This window comes from Bison bison, unplaced genomic scaffold (assembly GCF_000754665.1).
Source record: "Bison bison bison isolate TAMUID 2011002044 unplaced genomic scaffold, Bison_UMD1.0 scf7180017864259, whole genome shotgun sequence".
Lineage (NCBI taxonomy): Eukaryota > Metazoa > Chordata > Mammalia > Artiodactyla > Bovidae > Bison > Bison bison.
Window position 1 is genome coordinate 4,659,864 of NW_011494831.1, and position 24,279 is coordinate 4,684,142.

A 24,279-nucleotide genomic window follows, 5' to 3' on the forward strand; every position below is an offset into this window, starting at 1 on the left:
GGGGTCCCCGCCTCTCCCTTCAGTGAGTCTGGCGCGGAGAAATCAGACACAAAGTGGCCCAAGGGGCCAGCGTCCGGAAACCGTAAAGGCCTGGCTTGGGTTGGGTTTTCGATTAGTGCCCTGGCAGGGAGCACTTAGTGGAAAGCCTTGGGGTGGGCTGTCCTGTCCGTGTCCCCGGAGTCCCTGTGTCCCGGCAGGAGTTTTGAGGGACCGCGCGCGGCTCACGTTTTGATGCCCAGGTTGAGCCTTTCTCTTTGGATACGCTGAGAAGGGCCGGGAAGTATCTCTAAGTGGGAAGGGTCGGCGGTCTACTGTCTCTTCTTGGTGGCTCTGGAGTACCTGTAAGGACTGAGGGAGAATGGTGAGTTTCTGCGTGCACATGGGTTTCTCTGTGAAGAAGTGGAGGAAAGCAGGTTGTAAGGCATAAGAGAGAAATTGAGGCTCAGAGAGATCGTGGTTTCGTTCTGTGGGCGACTTCAGAAGTGTGAAGTAGGGGGAAGTCATTCTAAGCCCTTCCCTCAGCGTAGCCAGTTCCCGTTTGTTTGTTTGTTTGTTTTTCATGCAGGAATCTGATCCTACACTCCTCAGCTGTTGAGGCATCCAGGGTCCATAATTTCTTTCCCTTCATACTGATTTTTCCACTCACATGTTTGGAAAGTCAGGGAAGGCTTCACAGAAGGCTTGGTGTTTGAACCCAAACGCTTTTGCTGACAGGTAGAGGAGAAGGTGTAGAGAGCATTCTGTGAAAATACAGAGCGAGGGACTTGGGCTCTTAGGAAACAAAAATTTCAGGCTTTTGAGGAGAGGCTGTGTGGAGGGAGATGAATGGTAGGAGATAAACCTGGCAGAATGTGGTTTGGGACCTGAAGGCACATATTGGAACTATTTGAGAGGTTTAAAAATTTCCAGGACACAAGATGGCTTGAAAATTGGACAAAGCAGTCAGAAAAAGACATTGTCTCTCAGAACAAAATTCGGCTCTAGCAGGAGCAGGGCTTCCCTGGTGGCTCATTTGGTAAAGAATCTGCCTGCAGTGTGGGAGACCGGGGTTGGATCCTTGGGTTGGGAAGATTCCCTTGAGGAGGGCATGGCAACCCACTCCAGTATTCTTGCCTTGAGAATCCCATGGACAGAGGAGCCTGGTGGGCTACGGTCCATGGGGTCACGAAGAGTTGGACAGAGTTCACTGAGCGACTAAGCACAGCACACAGCACAGCAGGGTCTGTGTTTGTACTGACTGGAGGTGACTGGCTTGAAAAGTCATACAGTTGACAGAATAATGAGAGCAGTGTGATAAGGGAAAGGGACAAAAAAGTAGGAAAAGACAGAAGTAGTACAATGGAAACTTCACTGGTGGTCCAGTGGCTAAGACCTTGCATTTCTAACACAAGGGGTTTGATTTCGATCCCTGGTCCGGAACTAGATCCCACATGCTACAATGAAGAGTTGGCAAGAGTTTGGCAGTCACAGTAGAGAATAACATGTCAAACAAAAGTGAAGGGAAAAGAAGGGCACAAAAGCTTATTAACTCTTTAATAAATTTTATTTATTATTATTTTGGCTGTCCTGGGTCTTCACTGTTGTGTGTGGGGTTTCTCTAGTTGCGGCCAGCGGGTTTCTCATTGAGGTGGTTTATTATGTTTTGGAGCATGGGCTCTAGAGCGCAGGCTCAGTAGTTGTGGTGCACAGGCTTAGTTCCTCTGTGGCCTGTTGAATCTTCCCGAACCAGGAATCGAACCTGCATCGCCTGCATTGGCAGGCAGGTTCTCAACCACTGACCACCAGGGAAGTCTGAAAAGCTTATTAACTTTTAGCTCAGGTTAAGAGCCTTGAGCAGCAAGGGGTAGAAGGGCAAGACAGCAGTTACCCAGGTATGAGAGGATTATAGCCTGCTGAAGATTCAGGAGCCGGGATGAATAAACCCAGCGTGACCCCAGCTAAGAAGTCCAAACTATTCCCCTCTTCTCACCACACTGTATTCCAGGGTTTGTTAACTTCCACCACCTTCGCTGAGGCTCATCTGAACATAGGCTATTTACTGATTATGTGATTTGTCCCAGCCTTCAAAAAAGTAATCAGCACAGATTCAGTTAACAAAGTCATTGGATCTTATGTGGTACTTGGATATAAATCTTAGAGCTCAAGCTTCCATTTTTTATTTTTCCAGATGAGAAATTGGTCTTGTTAAAGATCTAAAAGTAGGTAGAGCCAAGATTCCATTCACCAAACAAAGCTGCTCCTTCCTGAGATTACAGAAAAATTGCACTTCTTTCTCAAATGCCTGTTTGCTCAGTAGGACTAGTAGAGACCATCAATAAAATGATAATATGGAAAACGGTTTTAGTGCACTCCCTTTTACCACACAGTTGTTTTCATAATCAGAAAATCTGTGTCTCATTGTAAGATGCTGCCGCTTGTTTGTCCCAAATCATCATTGACAGAACATATTGGCCAATACTGTAGGCTCCGGAACACTTTCCACTGCCCTTTCAAAAAGGTAATTATCATAAACTATATTCCCTTTATGTGCTCTTCTTTTTAAATCTGTGAAATAGTATAACTACTTCAATGGTTTTTTGTGAAGATTAAATGAAAGGATACATTAAAAATACTTAGAACAGAGCCTGGCTGCTTTTAAGTGTCTGATAAAGTGCTAGCTATATAATTTTTAACAGCTATTTTTATTCCTCCTTGTTCTTAGCTGTTTTTTTAAATTGTATAAATGAGTAGATAACAAGTGGAAATGGCTTGGCCATTTTCTAAGACAGTGATCCTCAAATTATAGGATACATACAGTTCACCTGGGGAGCTTGTTATAATACAACTTGTTAAGAGGAATTCAAGTTAACTAGCTCCGAATCCCAGGGACGGGGGAGCCTGGTGGGCTGCCGTCTATGGGGTCGCACAGAGTCGGACACGACTGAAGTGACTTAGCAGCAGCAGCAGCAGCTCCACCACCTCCTGTAATTCTAATGAGTGAAGCCTGTGGACCACACTTTGAGAAACTGTCCTAGGAGTCAGTGTGTAACTGAGGATTTATTCCTTTGCAAAACCTTTAATCCTAAGGAATGAATGCCTATTGGTAGAATTCAGGCCCCAGAGGCAAGTGGTGGTAGCCACAGCAGACTTCTTTGAACTCTGTGCAGTCAGCTGCCCTGTTGAGGCTGATGTTCTTTCTTTCTCTTCTGCTCAACTTTAATTTGTCTTCATTTTTTAGAATATTTTGGAACCACTAGGTTACCAATGGCTGTGGGCCAGGCAGGGAAGGGGTGGCATCTCACCAACTATAGTGTCATATCCTTTTGTCAAGAGGTCAAGTTCAAGACCTTTTTTTATTTTGGCTGCTTTATGCCAGAGTCCTAGGTGAATCCTTAAGAAAGGGCTCACTTAAAAAAGTTAGATTAAATAGATTTGCAAAAGTTTTTCCTCTTACTTTCTTTGTTGCTCAATTTTATTATAGCCTGTGTATTTTATAGTGGGTAAAGGGAGAATCAAACCTACTTTTAAATGCAGAAGGGAAAAAAAATTAACACCAAAACTAAAAGATTTTCTTTAGGAGAGCTAGGGGCAGGGGATGCAGTTTTATAATCCTGGGGGACAAAGTATATCCGTACTGCCTTAAGTTCTGTCTAGTATGAAATATGAAAGAAAGAGCATCAGAGCCTTGAGGAAATTAAGTACCAGGAATGCCATCACCTGGGAGAAGGAAATTTTTTTCCAGTACTTTATTCCAAATGCACTGACTAGTGTACAAAAATAATCTTAAATCTAAAGACCCCTGTCTCACTGTGTATCCCTTGCCATCCCCTCCCCCCAAGTCCTCAAGGCCACATCCTGGGAACGCTGAGGGAAGATAAAAATGACATTGGACATATTTTCTCAATTTTCAGGTCCCAGGCCAGGAATAATTTAATTGATAGTTTTCACTGTAGCAGAAAGTGCCAGTGAGTTAACTCCCATCTGTTAATATTCTGGCCTTGAGCACTTTATTTTAAAATATTTATTTACTTATTTGGCTGTGTCAGGTCTTAAGTGAGGCACGTGGGCTCAGTAGTTTCCCCACAGCACGTGGAATCTTCCCAGACCAGGGATGGAACCCACATGCCTCTGCATTGGAAGGCAGATTCCTAACCTCTGGACAATCAGGAAGTCCCTGGCCTTAAGCACTTTAGCTAAAGCTCTTTATGTTGTGAAAAAAGATTTCATATCTAGAATGGAGTGTATTCCATTCATTTGGGGCTTCAGTTTTATGAATCACTTGGATTAAGCCCCTTAAAGTGAATTTAAGCGTTGGTTAGTTGTTAGAAGTGTTACTACATAACTACAATTTAGGAAGATCCTTAAGGATCTCGGCTGTTATTCTGACTTAAGAAGATAATATAAGGAAAGGATTTAGGAAATATGTTCTCAGGTCTCAACAGAAAGGACTCTGAAACCTTTTTCATTATTTTATAATGAAATAAAATATATCATTATATTTATTTATGCTGAAAATATCAGAGGAAACGAGAAATGATGCCATGCTGTGCCGAGGATATTCTCAGGGTTTCCCAAGCCTGATTTCTGAGGCATATGGCTTTGTGGTTAGACAGATCTGGATTTAAATTCAGGCTCTGCCACTGCTAGCTGTGTGACCTTGGACAAATTACATAATTTTTCTCACCCTTAGTCTTTCATTTATTAAAAAAAAAGATCTGTCAGGAAGCTATGTCAGGACGGTGTGTTAAGAGGATAGCATAGGATGAAGTATAGCGTATGCTGTACTTAATACAATGCTTAGCACATAAAGGGTACCCAATAACATTGACTCTTCACTGTTCCCAAGCCAAATTCTAACAATCCAGAGAAGCATGCCAGCTCGGGGACTGCTTCAGACACCCCAGTTGTGGAGATGGCAGTAGGGAAACATTTTGTCCCAATAGTGCTGGTCTCAGCTGCTCTTTTCCTGATTAATTTAAAAAATTTGTGTCTTGCTTCTAGGGAGATCAAAGAAGGGGGAAAAATTATTGTGGAAGTTAATGGCAAAGTGGCAAAAATCAGGAATTTAAAGGTAAGCCTAAAATTGTTTTCCTTTTTCTTTCCCCTGAAGAACTAGTATTAATTATAGTGACTTCTGGGGTGAAGGTGTATATGTGAATGCATTTAGAGAGGGGGAGTGGAAGAGGAAAGGGCATATAAGGGGAATTGTTAGAAGAGCTTTGACCAACCACAAAGCAAATATAAAAATATAACAGGGAAGAAGTTCCGGGGATGTAGTTACTGGAACCCAAGTTCTACCAAATGGGGTACAGCTATTTTGGAAACTGGTTAGTAGTAGATATTTTGAAAGTAAACACATGGCCAGCTTAAATCATGTTGGGGGACAATTTGTGTGTATGTTTAACTTACCTGACCTTCTATTAGACGTTGGCTCAATCTTCTTATTGAATATCATTTCATTGAGAAGCATTAGCAGGGGTTTTAGTATGCATCTGCTAATACAGAACTCATTTTTAGCCACAGTGAGGCCAAGTAAAGACTTTAGATCCCAGAAGAGAGTTGGGCAGTAGCCCAAGTCTTGCTGTAAATACTCTCCATAGATCTGACTGATCTTTGAGTCACAACTAGACAGACACTGGCAACTTCCTTCCCTACCCTTACTACTTCCTCTGGCTTATTTCCTCCATCCCATTCTTTTCTTTTCCCAGGCCAGGGGAAGTGGAAGGGATTCTTTCTTTCTGAGCCTTGAGTAGTGGAGGACAGGGAAGCCAGCCATGTGAATGCGGCTGTGGTCAGCTTGCAGGTGGTATTTGACATTCCTGAGAGCTGAGGAAGCTGACTTGCAGGAGGAAGGTTTTCTGGACCCCAGTCCCTCCAGCCACATCCACTCTTGTGTTCCTCCCGTGATGTGATCCATTTCCTTTTGTCAGTAGCTCACTGCTGAGAGAGAAACCTGCCAGACTTTCAACAGGAGCTCCCCGGGGACAAAAGACCTGTCATTCTCTCCTGTCTCTTATTTATATCTCTGTTGCCTAATCACTTCAGCTGCTTTGTTCTGAGAGCTTATATTTTTGGTTCTTAAGAATAAATCTTGGCCAAGATCACACTCTAATCTGCCCCCTGCTCACCTCGCTGGCCAGCTATCCTCTTTTCTGAGTCCAGTTATCCACTCAGAATCTCTTCGTCATTCTGTCAGCCTCATTCTACTGTGGGTTTTAGTACCCAGTTCGAGGGATTGTTTCTCCCTGTCCAGAATCTAAATATTAAGTAGTAAGATAGGCATTTCTGTGAATAATGCCACTCTCCCCAGTACCTGGAGGTCGGTAGAATTTCCAAGCTGCTCTCTTCTACCCCGAGCAGTTGGATTGGGCCCAGCTCTTCTGTCCAACATGCCTTCTGGAGGTGGATACCCCAGGGACTTCTGTGAAAGCTCTAGGTTGACAGAGCCTGTCAGGCCCAGGGACTGAATTACTCATGCACGACTGGTATATTCTATAGAAATACTCAGAGAAGAAATGATAGTAAGAAGAGGAGGCCCAGGGAAGGAGAGGTTTTTTATCCCAAGCGGTCTTACGCCTCACAGGTCTGGTTTATATATAGATATGTGATAATATGATAGACATTTAATTCTCTGTTGCTTCATTGTACCTAACAAGATGAAGACAAAGGTTACTTTTTCCCCCCCTTTCAGGTAGATATCATAAAGGTTCTCATGATCAGTCCAGGTATCTCTATCTACAAGCAGAGGAATCAAGTGCCTCTGATTTGATTCTGATATTACAGTAGAGAAGATACTAGATTCTGTGTTTAATTTTAGGTGGACGGTCGACCTAATGGCTTTGGCGACTCCCGGGAGAAGGTTGTAGCATTTGGCTTTGATTACTGCTACTGGTCAGTCAACCCAGAGGATCCCCAGTATGCCTCTCAGGATGTGGTAATGTCATTTTCCTTCACTTTCCCAAGGTCTTTATAACTGGATAATTATTGGGAAATTAACGTGGAATCTGGGCCCTGGCTATTTCTTACTTATGTAGGTTGGTCAGAAACTAATGATGTTTTGGTCTGGGAAGTGTTGTCTGCAGCAGATCTGCTGAGGACTGAGAGGATGAGCCAAGCCTTTACTGGCTAACGCTATTGGTCATCCTTCCTGCTGCTTAGCTTTCCCACAAATTTCCAAGGCAGCAGGTCTGGTCAAGGAGGTCTACATAGGACTTCTGTTGCTGTGAAGCAGCAGCATTGTCCTGGTTGGAGCACTGTATAGAGGTCATGCATTTGGTCCCTGTGATGGCCAGCAAGCCTTGCCTGATTCACTTCTGTGACCACAGACAGTAGCTCTTATCCTAGCAGCTGCCAGGGTCCTTTCTAAAATTAGAAAAATAATATCTTTGGCTTTTCATATGTTCTTTCTTAAATGAGAAAGAGAATACTAGAGGAATATGTCCTTAGGAAAAAGTATTGAAAATGGATATATTTGGGGAAGAGCCCTAGACAACCATTGCCTATCAGTCTATATGCCTTTGAATAAAAAGCCAAAGTGTCTTTTCTGCTTAGTATTTCAATCCTTTGTGAAACGTTCCCTAATTATGCTAAAGATACCATTTTATCAAGTTTGAGTGATTTAGAGGACAGAATAGGCATACCTCATTTTATGACATTTGGTTTTATTGCACCTAATAGATACTGTATTATTTACAAATTGACTATTTGTGGCAACTCTGTATCGAGTAAGTCTGTCTGTGCCATTTTTCATAGCATTTGTTCACTTTGTGTCTCTGTGTGACATTTTGGTAGTTCTCATAATATTTAAATTTTTTAAATTATTGTTCCATTTTTATGGTTATCTCTGGTCATGTCACCACTATGACTCACCAAAGGCTCAGATGATGGTTAGTATTTTTTAGTCTTAAAGAATTTTCTAATTAAGATTTGTTCATTGTTTATAAACATACTGCTATTGCACTTAGTAGACAGCAATATGTATAAATTGTCTTTGGTATGCACTGCTAAGTTGCTTCAGTCGTGTCTGACTCTGTGTGACCCCATAGACGGCAGCCCACCAGGCTCCCCTGTCCCTGGGGTTCTCCAGGGAAGAACACTGGAGTGGGTTGCCATTTCCTTCTCCAATGCATGAAAATGAAAAGTGAAATTGAAGTCGCTCAGTCGTGTCTGACTCATCGCGACCCCATGGACTGCAGCCTACCAGGCTCCTCTGTCCATAGGATTTTCCAGGCAAGAGTACAGGAGTGGGGTGTCATTGCCTTCTCCATTGGTATGCACTAGGAAACCAAAAAATTCACGTGACTGCCTTTGTTGCAATTATTCACTTTATTGTGTTGGTCTGGAGCCAGACCTGTAACATCTGCAAGGTCTACTAGTACTGATTTTTCTGCTAGTGGAGACTTCTGAAGATGATTGGATAGTTCTAAATCATGAAAGTATAATTCCCCATCCTTCCCTTTTGAGGGGACCACGTGGAAACAAGATCCTAGACCACTGTGGGATTTGTTATTTTCGTTAGTCCCTTCTGTTATAATATGAGCACCTCACTTTTGTAGTCACAACTTATTTGCCATAAATGCTTAGCAGGTGCTGCTGCTGCTAAGTCGCTTCAGTCGTGTCCTACTCTGTGCGACCCCATAGACGGCAGCCCACCAGGCTCCCCCGTCCCTGGGATTCTCCGGCAAGAACACTGGAGTGCATTGCCATTTCCTTCTCCAATGCATAAAAGTGAAAAGTGAAAGTGAAGTTGCTTAGCAGGTGCAGTGTGGGTATTACCTGGCCCCGACAAAGCCTTCTCTGTCCTTTGAAGGATGAGGGCTCTTGCAGATCCAGGCTTGTCTTGTGGCCCTGGACTTTTATCCCAATACTCAAGCATGTATGAGGTAACTGGTTTACTGGTGTTCATATTGTTCCACTGAGATCCTCCAAGAAGAGCCAGGAAAGGAACTGACTCTTAAGTAAGAGGAAGGTACTCCTAAAGCAGTTCACAGTTGTGACTGTATCTGTGGCATTGAAGACAGTGGCCTCTAGAAGAAAGTGTGAGCATTCCAATGGCTCCTTCCATTCTTCTTGGCCGTGGCATACCTAGGACTGTTCTGCATATAAGAAACATTAACTATTTTGTGTAACATTTGATAGATAATCTGGGAAGTATATGTAAACAAAACAAAAATCACCATTTAGTGTACACTGTACAGGTATAATTTTGTTTTGAGGCTCATATTTTGTATTTATGTAGCTTAAGTGTGTAAAAATTATCTAGTGGAAACCCAGAAGCCCATAGAGGAGGGGAATTCATAAATGTGATTCCTCTTCTGTTGCCTGATTTGAAATTCAGTGGATAGATCAAATGGGATTTGGACAGGAAGCCTGTGCAGAGAGATAAAACCAGTGCCTCCTGAAATTTATTCTGGTTTGTTTACTAAAAGTCTGAGGCATTCATTGGGTAGTATATGAGCGGGAAGGAAAGGAATCTCTGTCACAGGCTGGAGAAGGGCCAGAGTTTCCAGAATGTTGTCAACACTCAGATCCACCTGATTTGTTTGGAGGGATTCATCACTGACAGAAATTGGAGTCCAGACTTTTAACCCTAATCAGTATGGCTCTGAGGTCACCAGGGTTAGGAGAGGCAGATTGTTATAAAATAGGACTTGACATAGGAAAGAGTTTATATGTCATCTGGTTCTTCCTCTCCCAAAATACAGCAGTGCTTTCTACTGTCTTTCTGATCATATTGTGCATCATCCCCCAAATCTTCCATGCCTCTTTGTAGTCAGACTGTTCTCCTTAACCACCTAGCCCCTGGCAGTGTTTTCGTCCCTACAGTTTTATCTGCTTCATAATGCTGTAAAAGTGTAATATAACAGTAGGTAGCCTCTTGAGTCTGCCTTACTTCACTTAGCATGATGTATTGAGTACTTGAGATTCACCTCTGCTGTGGTTTGTAATCTGACCTTGATTCAGACTCATGTAAATAATTTTCTTGCCCCAAAGGAATCTTATGGCTTTGAAAACATTGATTCTAACTGTAAAGAGTGAGGGACCAAGTCCCTGGAGGACTGTACCTCCTTTTATGAAGGAAGGACTGTCATCACCCTCAGAAATACAGCACTGATTTCAAAATATCCAGATATCTGCGTTGAAATATTCCCCACTGGTCTTAGGGGGCTTTTGAGCGACATCATAAACCATTGCATGATAGAAGTTGATGAGAATCCACCTATTTGGTGTTGGTGCTGTCTCCTCCACATGGTCTTTTAGAATGTTAGAGCTTGAAGGGAACCTAGCAGTCATCCACGCCAGGTTTTCCCAACCTCAGCACTATTAATATTCTGGCTGTGTAATTCTTTGTTGTGAGGAATCTGTTCTGGGCACTGTAGGATCTTTAGCAGTGTCGCTGGCCTCTAGTCTCTAGATGCTGGTAGTAGTCCTAAATATGACAATCAAAAATGTTTTCAGACAAGGCCCATCTTCTAGGCCAACCCTCTTATGTTCCAGATACAAAGTATAACTAACATAGGCTTATATAGGCAGTTAATGCCCAAGCAGGACTAGAACCTTGCTTGCTCTGGTGGCCTTTGCATTGCGTTGTGTCATTCTACCTCCTCTCTTTATGCATATGTTACAGCCTCAAAAAATTAGTTCAAGATTAAAATTCCTTAGTGCTCTAGCACTTCCCAGTCCTTAATGGTGACACACTTAAACACATAGATCAGGTGTCAACAAATATGAGCCTGTAGAGAGCAAGTCAACTATAAGTTCTTCTGAGAGGCAGCTTCCTCGTTAATTATCTATAGATCCTAAATGTTCATCATTTCATTTGACTCTCTCCCCAAAATCTATCAAACATATGTTTTACTCCGTTTTATAGATAAGGAAACTGAGGCATGAAAGGTTACAAGGCTTACCTGAGTCACTTAGCCAGTGAATAAGTAGTGAAGCAAGGATTCAAACCCAAGACAGCCCGGCTGTAAATTGTGTGTCATGTCCACCAAGCCTCACCGACTCTCAACATTAAACAATTCTCGTTTAGTCTACTAGTGACCTGGTTCTCTCTTTCTACGTGTTATCTGTTTCCACCGTTTCAACTTGAAATGGAGAAGATTTTATCCTCTTTCAGTAGTTGGGGAAATTTAGGCTTAAAGAGATTATATGATCTGCCCAAAGTCACACAACAAGAAAATGAGTCTTGGATTTGAACGCAGTATCATGTGAATGCAAAGTTCATATTCTTTTATAAAAATATAAAAAGAGGTATATAGTAAAAGGAAGAGAAGGAAAATTGAGGAGAAGGGATGATGGGAAAGAGAGAGAAAAGGTTATGGTGAATGGGGATTGGCAGGGGATTATACTACTGATTTGACATCAGAATCGTGGGGTAATGGACATCAGCATTCCATTTTTTTTTTTTTTTCAATTTGAAAGCAATCGTTGTTTATTAACTGACTAGATTGCAAAAATAATTATGGTAGATACCTTAGTTCATCCTTCTAATAAGCCTGTTGATCTAGTCTTCCCAGTTGCCAGCATCTCCACCTTCTACAAAATGGATGGTCTTTTTCTTCATTCCTCCTCATGGAGAAGACAATTTAAAGGGTCACAGGAAGCTGCTTGCTTCTTTGAAACATTTTCCAACATAGACGTCATGAATCATATCCTCCATGCAGATGATGCCATATTTCCCAAGAGATTGCACAATCAATGTGTTATCCATCAGGGCAATTCACTTCTTGTTGATTTTGCCATAACCTTACTTAGAGATGAATTCATTTATAGACTTCAGATTTGGGTACCCCCATTCAATGTATTGGAGAAGGACATGGAAATCCACTCCAGTATTCTTGCCTGGAGAATTCCATGGACAGAGTAACCTGGTGGGCTACAGTCCACAGGGTCACAAAGAGTTAGACACTACAAGTGACTGAGCACTCTTGAAGTTAGAACTGGATTTGAATTCAGGCACAGCCACTTATTAGCTGGCTTTCTTCAGACAGATAACTTAACCTCTCTTAGTTTTTTTAGCTGGAGTTACTGTGAGGAGGAAAGAAAGAATGATGTGAAGTATTCAGTCTAGGGCTTGGCAACTAGAAGTTGAGTAAATGAGGTCATGAGTGTTGTGGCTTGGGCTGTGATTATCACTATCACAGTACAAGAGAAGCAAGGCTCATGCTTCTTTCTAAGAGCTGAACTAGTTTTGAAAATCTTTTCTTTGAATCTGTTGTGCTCACTTCTGGGACCAGCATGCTCCACTTGGAAAATTAACTTCCCTCCCTTCCTCCCGGTCAGGAACATCTGTTGGAGCGGGAGTCCTCTGCTCAAGCATATTGTGTTTGGGTGATTACGTGTTTGTAAAAATTTCCATGAAGAGCATTAGCTCAGCTTTACCCACCAAGGACTGTGAGTGGCTGTCAAAACAAGTGCAGACTGAGTCAACAGAAAGCCAATCAGGAACAAAAAACCACCCAGCCCTTGTGGGACGTAATTGCTTCTATACTCCTGGGAATCTTTATTTTAAAGTGCTTTTGTTATTTGGCTAAAACACAATGCCTAAAATGCCTGTAGCTTTTCTACATGAAAAGTTGTGTGAGTGAGCAGAGATTTCCTCCCCACAACTACCAAATTCAAAACTGAAATTCTAGTAGCACTGTGATTGTGTTTGTTGTTGTTTACATGTCCACAATACGCTGAACATCACACAACACACAAAGACCATCCTTGCTTACCCTCAAAGAGCCCTGGCAGGGGCCAGGATGGAGGCAGTGTGTGTGTGTGTGTGACGTGCATGCATGCATGTATGTTTGTGTTACAGGTTCTTTGGTGAACATACTCTCCAGTCCTGGACTCCAGTTTAAGGATGTTAGGCACCTGGAAAGGCTTCAGAGGAAAACCCCACACATCCCAAAATGATTAAAGGGCCGGCTTCAGGAACCAAGAGGAAAGCTACTGTCAGTGTAGTGCACGCCATGTGTGTGATTATTTAATGAAGAACATTGCTCCGGAGACAGGAAAGACAGGTGACAATAGTGCTTTGCAAGTATGGAGCATGATGATTTTAAGTTTATGCAGCGTTAGAACAAGCTGGTCTTCATTGCCATTAGGAGAAAATAGAAGAGAATTCCCTGGCCATCCAGTGGTTTGTACTCTGCGCTTTCATTGCTGAGGGCACAGGTTGAATCCCTGGTCAGGCAACTGAGTTTCCGCAAGCTGTGCAGCACAGCCAAAAAAAAAAGAAAAGGGAAAAATAGAGAAATTTTGGATTAAATTACAAAACACTGTTTGTAATTAGGACATGAAGAGTACCTTGTGCAGAGTTTTTGAATCCAGCTAAATAGTTTTGACTTTAGAATTCCAGAATTTTGGTGTTAGAAGAAATACTAGAGACCGTCATGACACATATTTGAAGGATAAAGGCATAGAGAGACAAAAATAGCAATTATAGGGTGTTTTTTTCTTTTTGGCTAGTCCAGAATTATGCTTGATGTTGTATGGAAATGTCTGTTGCTTATTCTAGCGACAGGGTCGTGAACTGCAACACAGAGTTTCCTGCAGGGCAGGAAGTGTGCTGCTTAACAGAATCCCAAGGAAAGATCTTGTTCTTGAGACTGGGCCTCTCCCTGGCTCTGTACTCCATCAAGATGAGGACATAGCATTGTAGCCATCTAGTAGTATTTGGCGGCATTGAACGCTTACTATTATAGGTTCTCTAATGTGACATATGCTTTTTTGTGCAGTTCTTCTGTGTATTCTTGCCACCTTTTCTTAATTTCTTCTGCTTCTGTTAGGTCCTTGCCAGTTTTGTCCTTTATTGTGCCTATCCTTGCATGAAATGTTCCTTTGGTATGTCCAATTTTCTTAAGAGATCTCTAGTCTTTCCCATTCTGTTGTTTTCCTCTATTTCTTTGCATTGTTCACTTAAGAAGGCTTTCTTATCGCTCCTTGCTATTCTCTTGAGTATATCTTTCCCTTTCTCCTTTGCCTTTCACTTCTTTTCTCAGCTATTTGTAAGGCCTCCTCAGACAACCACTTTGCCTTCTTACATTTCTTTTTCTTGGGAATGGTTTTGGTCACCACCTCCTGTACAATGTTATGAACCTCCATTCATAGTTTTTTGGGCACTCTGTCTACCAGATCTAGTCCCTTGAATCTATTTGTCACCTCCACTGTATAATCATAAAGGATTTAATTTAGGTCATACCTGAATGGCCTAGTGATTTTCCCTACTTTCTTCAATTTGAGCAGTTCCACAAACTATGGAATATTCTTGATGAAATGGGAATACCAGACCACATTACTTGCCTCCTGAGAAACCTGTATGCAGAACAGGAAGCAACAGTTAGAACTGGATGTGGAACAACGGACTGGTTCATAATTGGGAAAGGAGTACCTCAAAGCTGTAAATTGTCACCCTGCTTATTTAACTTATATGCAGAGTATATCATGAGAAATGCCAGGCTGAATGAATCACAGGCTGGAATCAAGATTCCTGGGAGAAATATTAACAACTTCACATATGCAGATGATACCATGTTAAAGGCAGAAAGCAGAGAGGAACTAAAGAGCCTGTTGATGAAGGTGAAAGAGGAGAGTGAAAAAGCTGGCTTAAAATTCAGCATTCAAAAAACTAAGATCATGGCATCCAGTCCTATCACTTCATGGCAAATAGATGGGGAAAATGTGGAAACAATGACAGATTTCATTTTCTTGGGCTCCAAAATCAATGCAGACGGTAACTGCAGCCACAAAATTAAGACACTTGCTCCTGGGAAGAATAGCTATGACAAACCTAGACAGCATATTAAAAAGCAGAGACATCACTTTGCCACAAAGGTCTGTATAGTCAAAGCTATGGTTTTTCCAGTGATCATGTATGGATGTGAGAGTTGGGCCATAAAGAAGGCTGAGCACCAAGGAATGGATGCTTTCAAACGGTGGTGCTGGAGAAGACTCTTGAGAGTCCCTTGGACAGCAAAGAGATCAAAACAGTCAATTCTAAAGGAAATCAACCCTTTAATTGGAAGGGCTGATGCTGAAGCTGAAGCTCCAGTGTTGTGGCCACCTGATGGGAAGAGCTGACTCATTGGAAAAGACTCTCATGCTGGGAAATATTGAGGGCAAGAAGAGAAGGGGACAACAGAGGATGAGATGGTTGGATGGCATCACTGACTCAATGGACATAAGTTTGAGCAAACTCAGAGAGATAGTGAAGGACAGGGAAGCCTTGTGTGCTGCAGTTCATGGGGTTGCAAAGAGTCAGACACGACTTAGCGACTGAACAACGACAACAACATTGTGACCAGGCTGGGGGCTACTTACTGTTTCCACAGAAATAACATTTCTGTCTGGGGACTGCAACCCATTATAAGATGATAATTGACCTATGACCTCCTGCCTCAGAAAGTAAGTAGGGTGAGGCAGAGAGGAGTATGACCCTCACTTTTGTTGTTTCTGCTGTACTTGGAATGTGAATGAAGGCTTTGGAGAAGAGGAAAGAAGGTGGAAGAGTTACTGAAACTGAAGAGGGACCCTGGAGGAGCAGGAGAATGGGAAAACATGAAGAAGAAACTAAGGTGAGAAGGAATTTGAGAGTTTACAGAGGGGTTAGGATTATATCATTTTTTATAGTAGATAATCATTTCTAATTTGGGTATAGGAACAGGCTCGGATAGGTTGAGTAGCTTGCTTGAAGGTCACACAATCAAGTAATGGAGCCAGGATTCAAACCTTTGACTGTGTGATTCCGAACTCCAAGCTCTCAAATGCTGCACTATTTATACATAGTTCTCTTTGTTTCTGTATTTCCAGTGCTGCACGTCTTAAATGATCAATCAGTGGTTAGCGGATTGATAATTTCATTTATGGTTCAATGGATGAGAAACGAGCAGGACTCTGCCTTCCTGAATCTTGTGGCCTATTTTGAGAAGGCCTTGCAGTTTGCCTAAGCTAGAGAGCCACAGACATCTATGAATTTCTCTGTGCATCCCTTTCCCTAATGCATCTATGTGCTAGGGCAGCTGGGGAGCGTGTGGGCGTCAAAGGATTTTCTCATGAATATTTGCAGAGCTGTGTACATTCCATCGCTAGTGCTAGTTCTTCCCAACCAAGATGGAGACAGAAGTAGAAGGGAGAGAATTTTATAAGAAAAAGCCTTTTTGTGCAATAATTGGATGGGGCTCTGCAGGCCTGAGTGGGGGAAGGGAGATTACCATGAGTGTTTCATTTCAGCACATTCCCTCTGCCAACAGCACAGCTGCTTGGCTCCATAAGCGTGTCCATGGGCTGGATTTTAAAGGAATAAGGTCATTCTTTTGGCTTCATCTAAACTCATTTTTTCCCCTCTCTAGAAACTTGATTGTCAGTCTTTAAAGGGTAGCTTTTAGACTTAGAAAAAAATTTGAAGAACTGAGATCCTTGACACTTAATGCTTGCTGTTGGTGCTGGATGTCTGTACAAAAATGAACAGCAGAAATGAGAGAAATCTTATAAGAGGCAAAAGCTTGTTTGGATTTTTTTTTTCTCCTCTGTGAGCCAAGGGTAACAAGGAATTTCTGGTACTATCTGGAGTCCTTGAGATTTAGCCTGGAGAGAGAGGTTGTGTATAGGAGTGGCATGCCCAAAGCTTGATAGTCAGCTGGAAACTTGGGGCAGCCTAAGCATAAATACAGATACAGATCCTGAACATGTCCTTGCTGTTCCTGCAGTGCTGAGAAGTTGCCCTATACTCCACTTCCTTTACACTTGAATTTGTCCTGGATTTAAAAGGATTGTCAGTTGATTGCTTGAAGATGAGAGGCATGATGAGAGATGATCACTTTGAGGATTTTTGGAAAAACTGATTTGCAAAATCACCCGAACAAGAGGATGTAAAATGAAGAACAGCCCTTTGAACAAAAGGTCTGTGTGTTCACCACAGTGGACACGTGTTCACAGGCAGACTGATAACAGTAAGCTTCTCCAGTAGGAGCCACCTGGTCTGCATGTCCAGGCGCTGAACTCTCTCCACATACTTGCACAGTGAGCCTGTGTCTGGTCCCCTCACAGCACCGTTCAGTGGTCCTGTTTGCGGGGAGCCAGTCCAGCTGACCAACAAAAGGCCCCTGCTAAGTGCAGTGTTCCGAAAAGGGTTCAGAAAGTGTTGGGAAAGAAATGGGACTGGTCTCTCTCTAGTTCTTTGCTCAGCAGAAAGCAGACAGCTGCATAAAATGTGTTAGTAGATTAATTAATTAAAATATTTTGCTATAAAGATGATACAAGCTACCTGGAAAATGTTCAAACAGTCCAGAAGGGTATAATGTAAAATCCCAAACCCCTTCCCCTTTCATACTTCCCTACTGGTCTCATTCTTCAGAGGTAACCACTTATCTTTATTTTTTTTAATTTTTATTAACCACTTATCTTTAAAAAAAAAAAAAAGTACTAACAGGCTTACACTGTATATTTTATTTTCTACTGGCTTTACTTTATCACCTTATCTTGGCCCTAATTTATTGGCAATACCTATTGTTCTACCTCATTGTTTTAATGCTATATAGAATTCCATCGTACAAAGGTATTGTAGTTTAATTATTTTTCTAGTGATGTATGGTTTGAATATATTATATATAATTATAATTCCATAATTATGGATTCCTGATATTATATAATATGTATTATATTATGTGTCTGCTGTTCTCTGTAATACTAGAGTGAGTGTCTTTAATTTCTAGTAGTATAGCTGCTTGTTTGGAAAGTAGTATATTTTAAATTTCAATATATTTTTGTCTAATTTCCTTCCCAAAAGATTATACCAATTTACATGCTTAACAGTAGTGTATCAGAATACTTTACCACATTCCTTGTCAATACTATGTGTTATCAAACTCTTTAATCTTTGCCTGTCTTATTAGAAATGGTATCCTATTTTTAGCTTTTCTTTATGTTATATTTTATGAGCATCTCTGTATGTTTCTGGGCCATTTGTATACTTTCTTCCCTGTGAATTATGTGTTCATGTATTTTTCCCCATTTTTCTACTGTACTGTTCATCTTTCTCTTATTTTTAAGAGCAGTTAGAATATTAAGGAAAATGTTCCATGTCATAGATGTTGCAATTGTTTCCCCTGTTTACTTTTGTTTTGATTTTGTAATTTTTCCCCTGTGTGTGTGTTTAAATGTAGTCAAATTTATTGACCTTTCTCTGTGGCTTTCTGGTATATTAAGCTTAGAAGGGCCTGCCATTCTGAAGTTATGAAAGTATTTGCTTTTTTTTTTTTCTGGTATACTAATGAATTTATCTTCTTAATTTAAATATTTGATCCATTTGAATTTTTTTGGTGAAGGAAATGAGGTGGGGCTTGAACATCCGTCCTTTCTCCACTAATAATGTTACGGGAAACACACTGACTGAAGCTTCCCATCCTGGCCAGGCACCATAGTAACCATTTGGATGAGTTATTTTATGACAGGAGGTTCCTTACTAGGAACATGGAACTAATAAGCCACCACCAATAGGAATAGTTCTGGAAAGGTCAAAAGGAGATGCCACCTGTCTTACCACCTCCCAGAATCCTTCTCACTGGCATCCGTCTTGGCTGAGCAACCAGAAAGGACACTGAGTCAAAATGATTGGCCAGAAACAACCTGGAAACTAATCCCATCACCATAATACCTGAGACTGCAAGCCACATGACAGAGCGGTCCTCCTGGGTTCCCCCACCCTCCTGCTCTCTGCCCAGGCACCCCTTCCCAATAAAGTCTCTTGTTTTGTCAGCACGTGTGTCTCCCTGGACAATTCATTTTCGAGTATTAGGGAAAAAACCCCTTTTGGGCCCTGGAAGGGGTCCCCCTTTCTGCAACAATATGAAAAAGCCATTTTTATCATTTGCTTAATTCCTGGGTATACCTGGGGTCTCTTTTAAAATTATTTTATTTCATTGATCTATTTGTACTTTTGTGCCAGAACTATATATAGTGTTTCAGAAGTTTCTTTTCCAAGATCTGAAGTTAGGGGTGGTCATTATTGTGTCTTGGCTCTAATTAGTCTGTGGTTTACACATATTTGCATAAGCTCAGCTTCCAGCAAAAATAGCCTTTTTAGAGTCCTGAGCAGGGGCTTCCCAGGTGGTGGTGGTGGTGGTGCTGCTAAGTTGCTTCAGTCGTGTCCGACTCTGTGCGACCCGATAGACGGCAGCCCACCAGGCTCCGCCGTCCCTGGGATTCTCAAGGCAAGAACACTGGAGTGGGTCAGGTGATGCTAATGGTACAGAATCTGCCTGCTAATGCAGAAGATTTAAGAGAGTGAGGTTCTATCCCTGATTCGGGAAGATCCCCTGGAGGAGGTCATAGCAACCCATTCCAGTATTCTTGCCTGGAGAATCCCATGGACAGAGGAGCCTGGCAGGTGAAAGCTGATAGAGTCTCATAGAGTTGGACAGGACTGAAGCAACTTAGCATAGACACATGCAGAATCCTGTACAGGTGTGGGGATGAAGGGAAAGAATGTGTTTATATCTTTTTTTTTGTTTGCTTTTACCTTTTAACCCTTTTCTCTTACCTCTCCATTAAATCAACATTAAGTTTGATGTCTTATTTGTGAAAGTTCACTAAGATCCTATAATATGTGATTATTTCACCTTCTTCATTCATTCAACCTACATCTACTGAAAAATAAGCCAAGAATTGTGCAAGGCACTGGAAATAATCCATAAGAGTTAAACATTGTACTTACCCATGAAAAACTTAGTTCTTGAGGGAGACAGGTACATAGAGTTAATTACCTTACAGTGTGGTAAATACTGTAGTAAATATTTTATTAAACATTTGAAAAATCTTGAAGAGAGAGGTTAGCCTTTTTTCATTGGGAGTGGGGGTGTTGTCAACAAGTCTAGTCCACAGGGTGATTTCTCTTTTCAGTACTGAATAGGATTTAAACATGTAGTTCTTTTCCAAAGGTGAGAAGGGCCTTAAGACTTGAAGGTGGTGGTTCACATGCATGGATTTAACTACACAATTTGGTGAGTTTCCAAAAAGATCAGTGACTTCTCAAAAGCATCACATGAGTCATTCGCTCATCTTTACTTGATTTCACTCCCTTCTGGTTTCATTCTAGATACCACTTAGTCTTATAAAATAGGTTTATGAATCATTTGATTGAGCCTGGCTGTACAGAATATTAACTTGATTTCTGATCATTATGAGAGAGCTGGGTTCAGTAAAAACTTCTCTTCTCTCTGCAGGAAAGGCAGAGTGGATGGTTTCTCAATTTTCAAGTGTGAGGCAGAGGAATATGAGCTATTTATAGATTCACCTCCCCCCACAGATGAACACAATAGAAGCCTGAAATCAAATGGTGACCAGATGTGCCCAGGCATCTCCCAGTCTGTATTTAGAAGCTGGAAAAGGCAGAGCCGCCTGGAAGTTGATTTCAGGGCAGAATTGGTTGGACTCACTCATAAGATGATCATCTGTATACAAACAGTCCCTTGCGTCTGGTCCGTAGGAGCAAAAGGGTAAAAGAAGTGTGTGCGCAAACTCATTTTTCTTGCTTCTTTTCCTGGCAGTGGGAGATTATTCCTTTGTTAGTCATTTCATTGCTCAACTCTTTGCTCTGTAGTTGGGCGGTTAGACAAAGTGGAAAAGCTTTCTGGGGATATGTGCTGAGTTGATGTGGGGTAAGAGCCAGTGTGGCTTCCATGCTGTTGGTAGAGGTCGTGGTTCTGCTCAGATGAGAAGAGATCTGACCGAAATGGAAACCCTCAGTTGCTTTTTCTTTTTCTCTTTACTATTCCTTCCTTATTAAACTAACCCCATCTTGCTTGTGGTGGTGTTATGGTTTAAAGCACAAACATGTAGTGGGTTCTGGCTGGTATTGCTTTTCCTTTCCTTCCCACATTAAAGATTTTTGAGAAAATAGAAGCAGCTTCCTCCTTTAATAAGCATCTGGCACCATTTGCATGGAGTTTAGAGACTCGATTTCAGGGTTTGGAAAAATAATGTTTAATTTTGGAGAATGTTCTCATGAACGAATCCTATAAGTGGCAAGAAAGAAAAAAATACCACGTTTTGAGAACCTACTGTATTCCAGGTACTGAACTGAGTGCCTAATTCCTCTCATTCACTCTTAAACAGCAACCCCATAAAGTGGGTTATTACCATCTCTGTTCTATAGATGTGAGAAACAGGGCTCAAAGAGGTTAGGGTAAGTTCTTTAGGTCCACACTAAGAGGTGGAGTCCGGATTGAAACCCAGATCTGGTGTCTGCAAAGCCCTTGCTCTTTCCACTACCCCTGCCATCGGTTGTGTGCCCTAACTCCTCCTGACTATGTGCTTGCCTCTGATATTTGAAGTATGATATGAATTAGCTGACAATTAGAAGAATTTGAATTGTTGAACTTTGCATTTATCATAAGAAAGGATCCAGGAACCATAATGAGGAACATGTGGTTTCAATCCTTCCTGTTGATGCTTTTCTCTGAGATACGGAGAACACCATCTATTTTAAATTTTGTGTCTGAAGCAAGTGCTGTCTACAGGTGGAGTCAGGGTGTTTTCTACTGAACCCCTCAAATAACTAGTTGACCCAGTCACTTTCTGAGATGCAAGAAATAGCTCCTACTTTATAGCAAATGGATGCTTCGTTTTACCTATTCTGACCCAAGATGTTGTTATTGTTTAGTCATTAAGTCACATCCAACTCTTTGTGACGCCATGGACTGCAGCATACCAGGCTTCCTTGTCCTTCACTATCTCCTGAAGTTTGCTCAAACTCACGTCCATTGAATTGGTGATGTCATCCAACCATCTCATCCCCTGTCGCCCCCTTCTCCTCCTGCCCTCATTCTTTCCAAGCATCACGGTCTTTTCCAATGAGTTGACCCTCTGCATCAGGTGGCCAAAGTCTTGGAGCTTCAGCTTCCAATTAATATTCAGAGTTGATTTCTAAAGATTGGTTTGATCTTGCTGTCCAAGGGATTCTGAAGAGTCTTCTCCAGCATCACAATTTGAAAGCATCAATTCTTTGGCACTCAGCCTTCTTTATGGTCCAACTCTCATATCCATACATGACTACTGCAATAACCATAGCTTTGACTATACAGACCTTTGTCAGCAAAGTGAAATCTCTGCTTTTATTACACTGTCTAGACTTGTCTAACTTTCTAAGGAGCATGTGTCCATTAATTTCATTACTGCAGTCACCATCAGTGGTGATTTTGGAGCCCAAGAAAAAAAATCTGTCAGTTTGCACTTTTCCCCCATCTATTTGCCATAAAGTGATGGGACTTGATGCCATGATCTTATTTTTTTGAGTGCTGAGTTTTAAGCCAACTTTTTCACTCTGTTTCACTTTCAGCAAGAGGCTCTTTAGTTCCCATTCACTTCTACCATTAGAGTGGTATTATCTGCATATCTGAGGTTGTTGGCATTTCTCTTGGCAGTTTTTATTCCAGTTTATGATTCATCCAGCCCGACATTTTGCATGATGTACTCTGCATATAGGTTAAATAAGCATGGTGACAATATACAGCCTTGATGTACTCCTTTCCCAATTTTGAACCAGTCTGTTGTTCCATGTCCAGTTCTAACTGTTGCTTCTTGACCTGCATACAGGTTTCTCAGGAGGCAGGTGAGGTAGTCTGGTATTACAATTTCTTGAAGAATTTTTCACAGTTATGATCCACACAGTCAAAGGCTTCTGTGTAGTCAATGAAGTAGATGTTTTCCTGGAATTCCCTTGCTTTTTCTATGATCCAACAGATGCTGGTAATTTGATCTTTGGTTCCTCTGCCTTTTCTAAACCCAGCTTGAACATCTGAAAGTTCTCAGTTCATGTACTGTTGAAGCTTAGCTTGGAGAATTTTGAGTATTACTTTGCTAGCATGTGAAATGAGTGCAATTGTGTGATAGCTTGAACATTGTTTGGCATTGCCCTTCTTTGGGATTGGAATGAAAATGATGTTTTCTAGTCCTGCGGTCATTGATGAGTTTTCTAAATTTGCTGACATATTGAGTGCAGCACTTTCACAGCATCATCTTTTAGGATTTGAAATAGCTCAGCTGGAATTCCATCACCTCCACTGGTTTTGTTTGTAGTGATGCTTCCTAAGGCCTACTTGACTTCACACTCCAGGATGTTTGGCTCTAGGTGAGTGACCACACTCTTGTGGTTGTTCGGGTCATTAAGACCTTTTTCTGTATAGTTCTTCTGTGTATTCTTGCCACCTCTTCTTAATCTCTTCTGCTTCTGTTAGGTTCTTGCCATTTCTGTCCTTTATTGTGCCCATCTCTGCATGAAATGTTCCCTTGGTATCTCCTATTTTCTTGATGAGGTCTCTAGCCTTTCCCATTCTATTTTCCTCTGTTTCTTTGCAGTGTTCAATTAAGAAGGCTTTCTTATTCCTCCTTGCTATTCTCTGGAACTCTGCATTCAGATGGGTATATCTTTCCCTTTTTCCTTTTCCTTTTGCTTCTCTTCTTTCCTCAGGTATTTGTAAGGCCTCCTCAGACAACCATTTTGCCTTTTTGCATTTCTTTTTCTTTGGGATGGTTTTGGTCACCACCTCCTGTACGATGTTATGAACCTCCATCCATAGTTCTTTAGGCACTCTGTCTACCAGATCTAATCTCTTGAATTTATTCATCACCTGCACTGTAGTAATCATAAGTGGATTTGATTTAGGTTATACCTGAATGGCCTAGTGGTTTTCCTTACTTTCTTCAATTTTGCCTGACTTTTGCAATAAGGAGGTCATGAGCCACAGTCAGCTCCTGGTCTTAGTTTTGCTGGCTGTATAGAGGTTTTCCATCTTCAGCTGGAAAGAATATAATCAATCTAATTTTGGTATTGACCATCTGGTGATGTACATGTGTAGAGTCGTCTCTTGTGTTGTTGAAAGAGGGTATTTGCTATGATCAGTGTTTTCTCTTGACAAAATTCTGTTAGCCTTTGCCCTGCTTCATTTTGTATTCCAAGGCCAAACTTGCCTGTTACTCCAGGTATCTCTTCACTTCCTACTTTTGCATTCCAGTCCACTATGATGAAAAGGACACCATTTTTTGGTATTAGTTCTAGAAGGTCTTGTACATCTTTATGTATCTATTGAATTTAAGCTTCTTTGGCATTAGTGGTTGGGGCACAGACTTAGATTACTGTGATGTTGAATGGTTTGCCTTGAAAATGAACTGAGATCATTCTGTTGTTTTTGAGATAGCGCCCAAGTACTGCATTTTAGACTCTTTTGTTGACTATGAAGGCTACTCCATTTCTTCTAAGGGATTCTTGCCCACAGTAATAGATATAATAGTCATCTGAATTAAATTCACCCATTT

At 41.5% G+C, this 24,279-nt stretch overlaps 1 protein-coding gene across 1 annotated transcript in view; it reads left to right on the plus strand.

Annotated features, from left to right (window-relative positions):
* Nucleotides 1–43: 43 nt before the first annotated feature.
* Nucleotides 44–24,279, plus strand: part of STARD9 (StAR-related lipid transfer (START) domain containing 9) — a 122,063-nt gene continuing 97,827 nt past the window's right edge. The window contains exons 1-3 of the mRNA XM_010848060.1: nt 44–239; nt 4,981–5,050; nt 6,797–6,913. Of these exons, the coding sequence (XP_010846362.1) occupies nt 232–239; nt 4,981–5,050; nt 6,797–6,913 (195 nt within the window). The 5' untranslated portion in view covers nt 44–231. The remainder of the gene's footprint in view (nt 240–4,980; nt 5,051–6,796; nt 6,914–24,279) is intronic.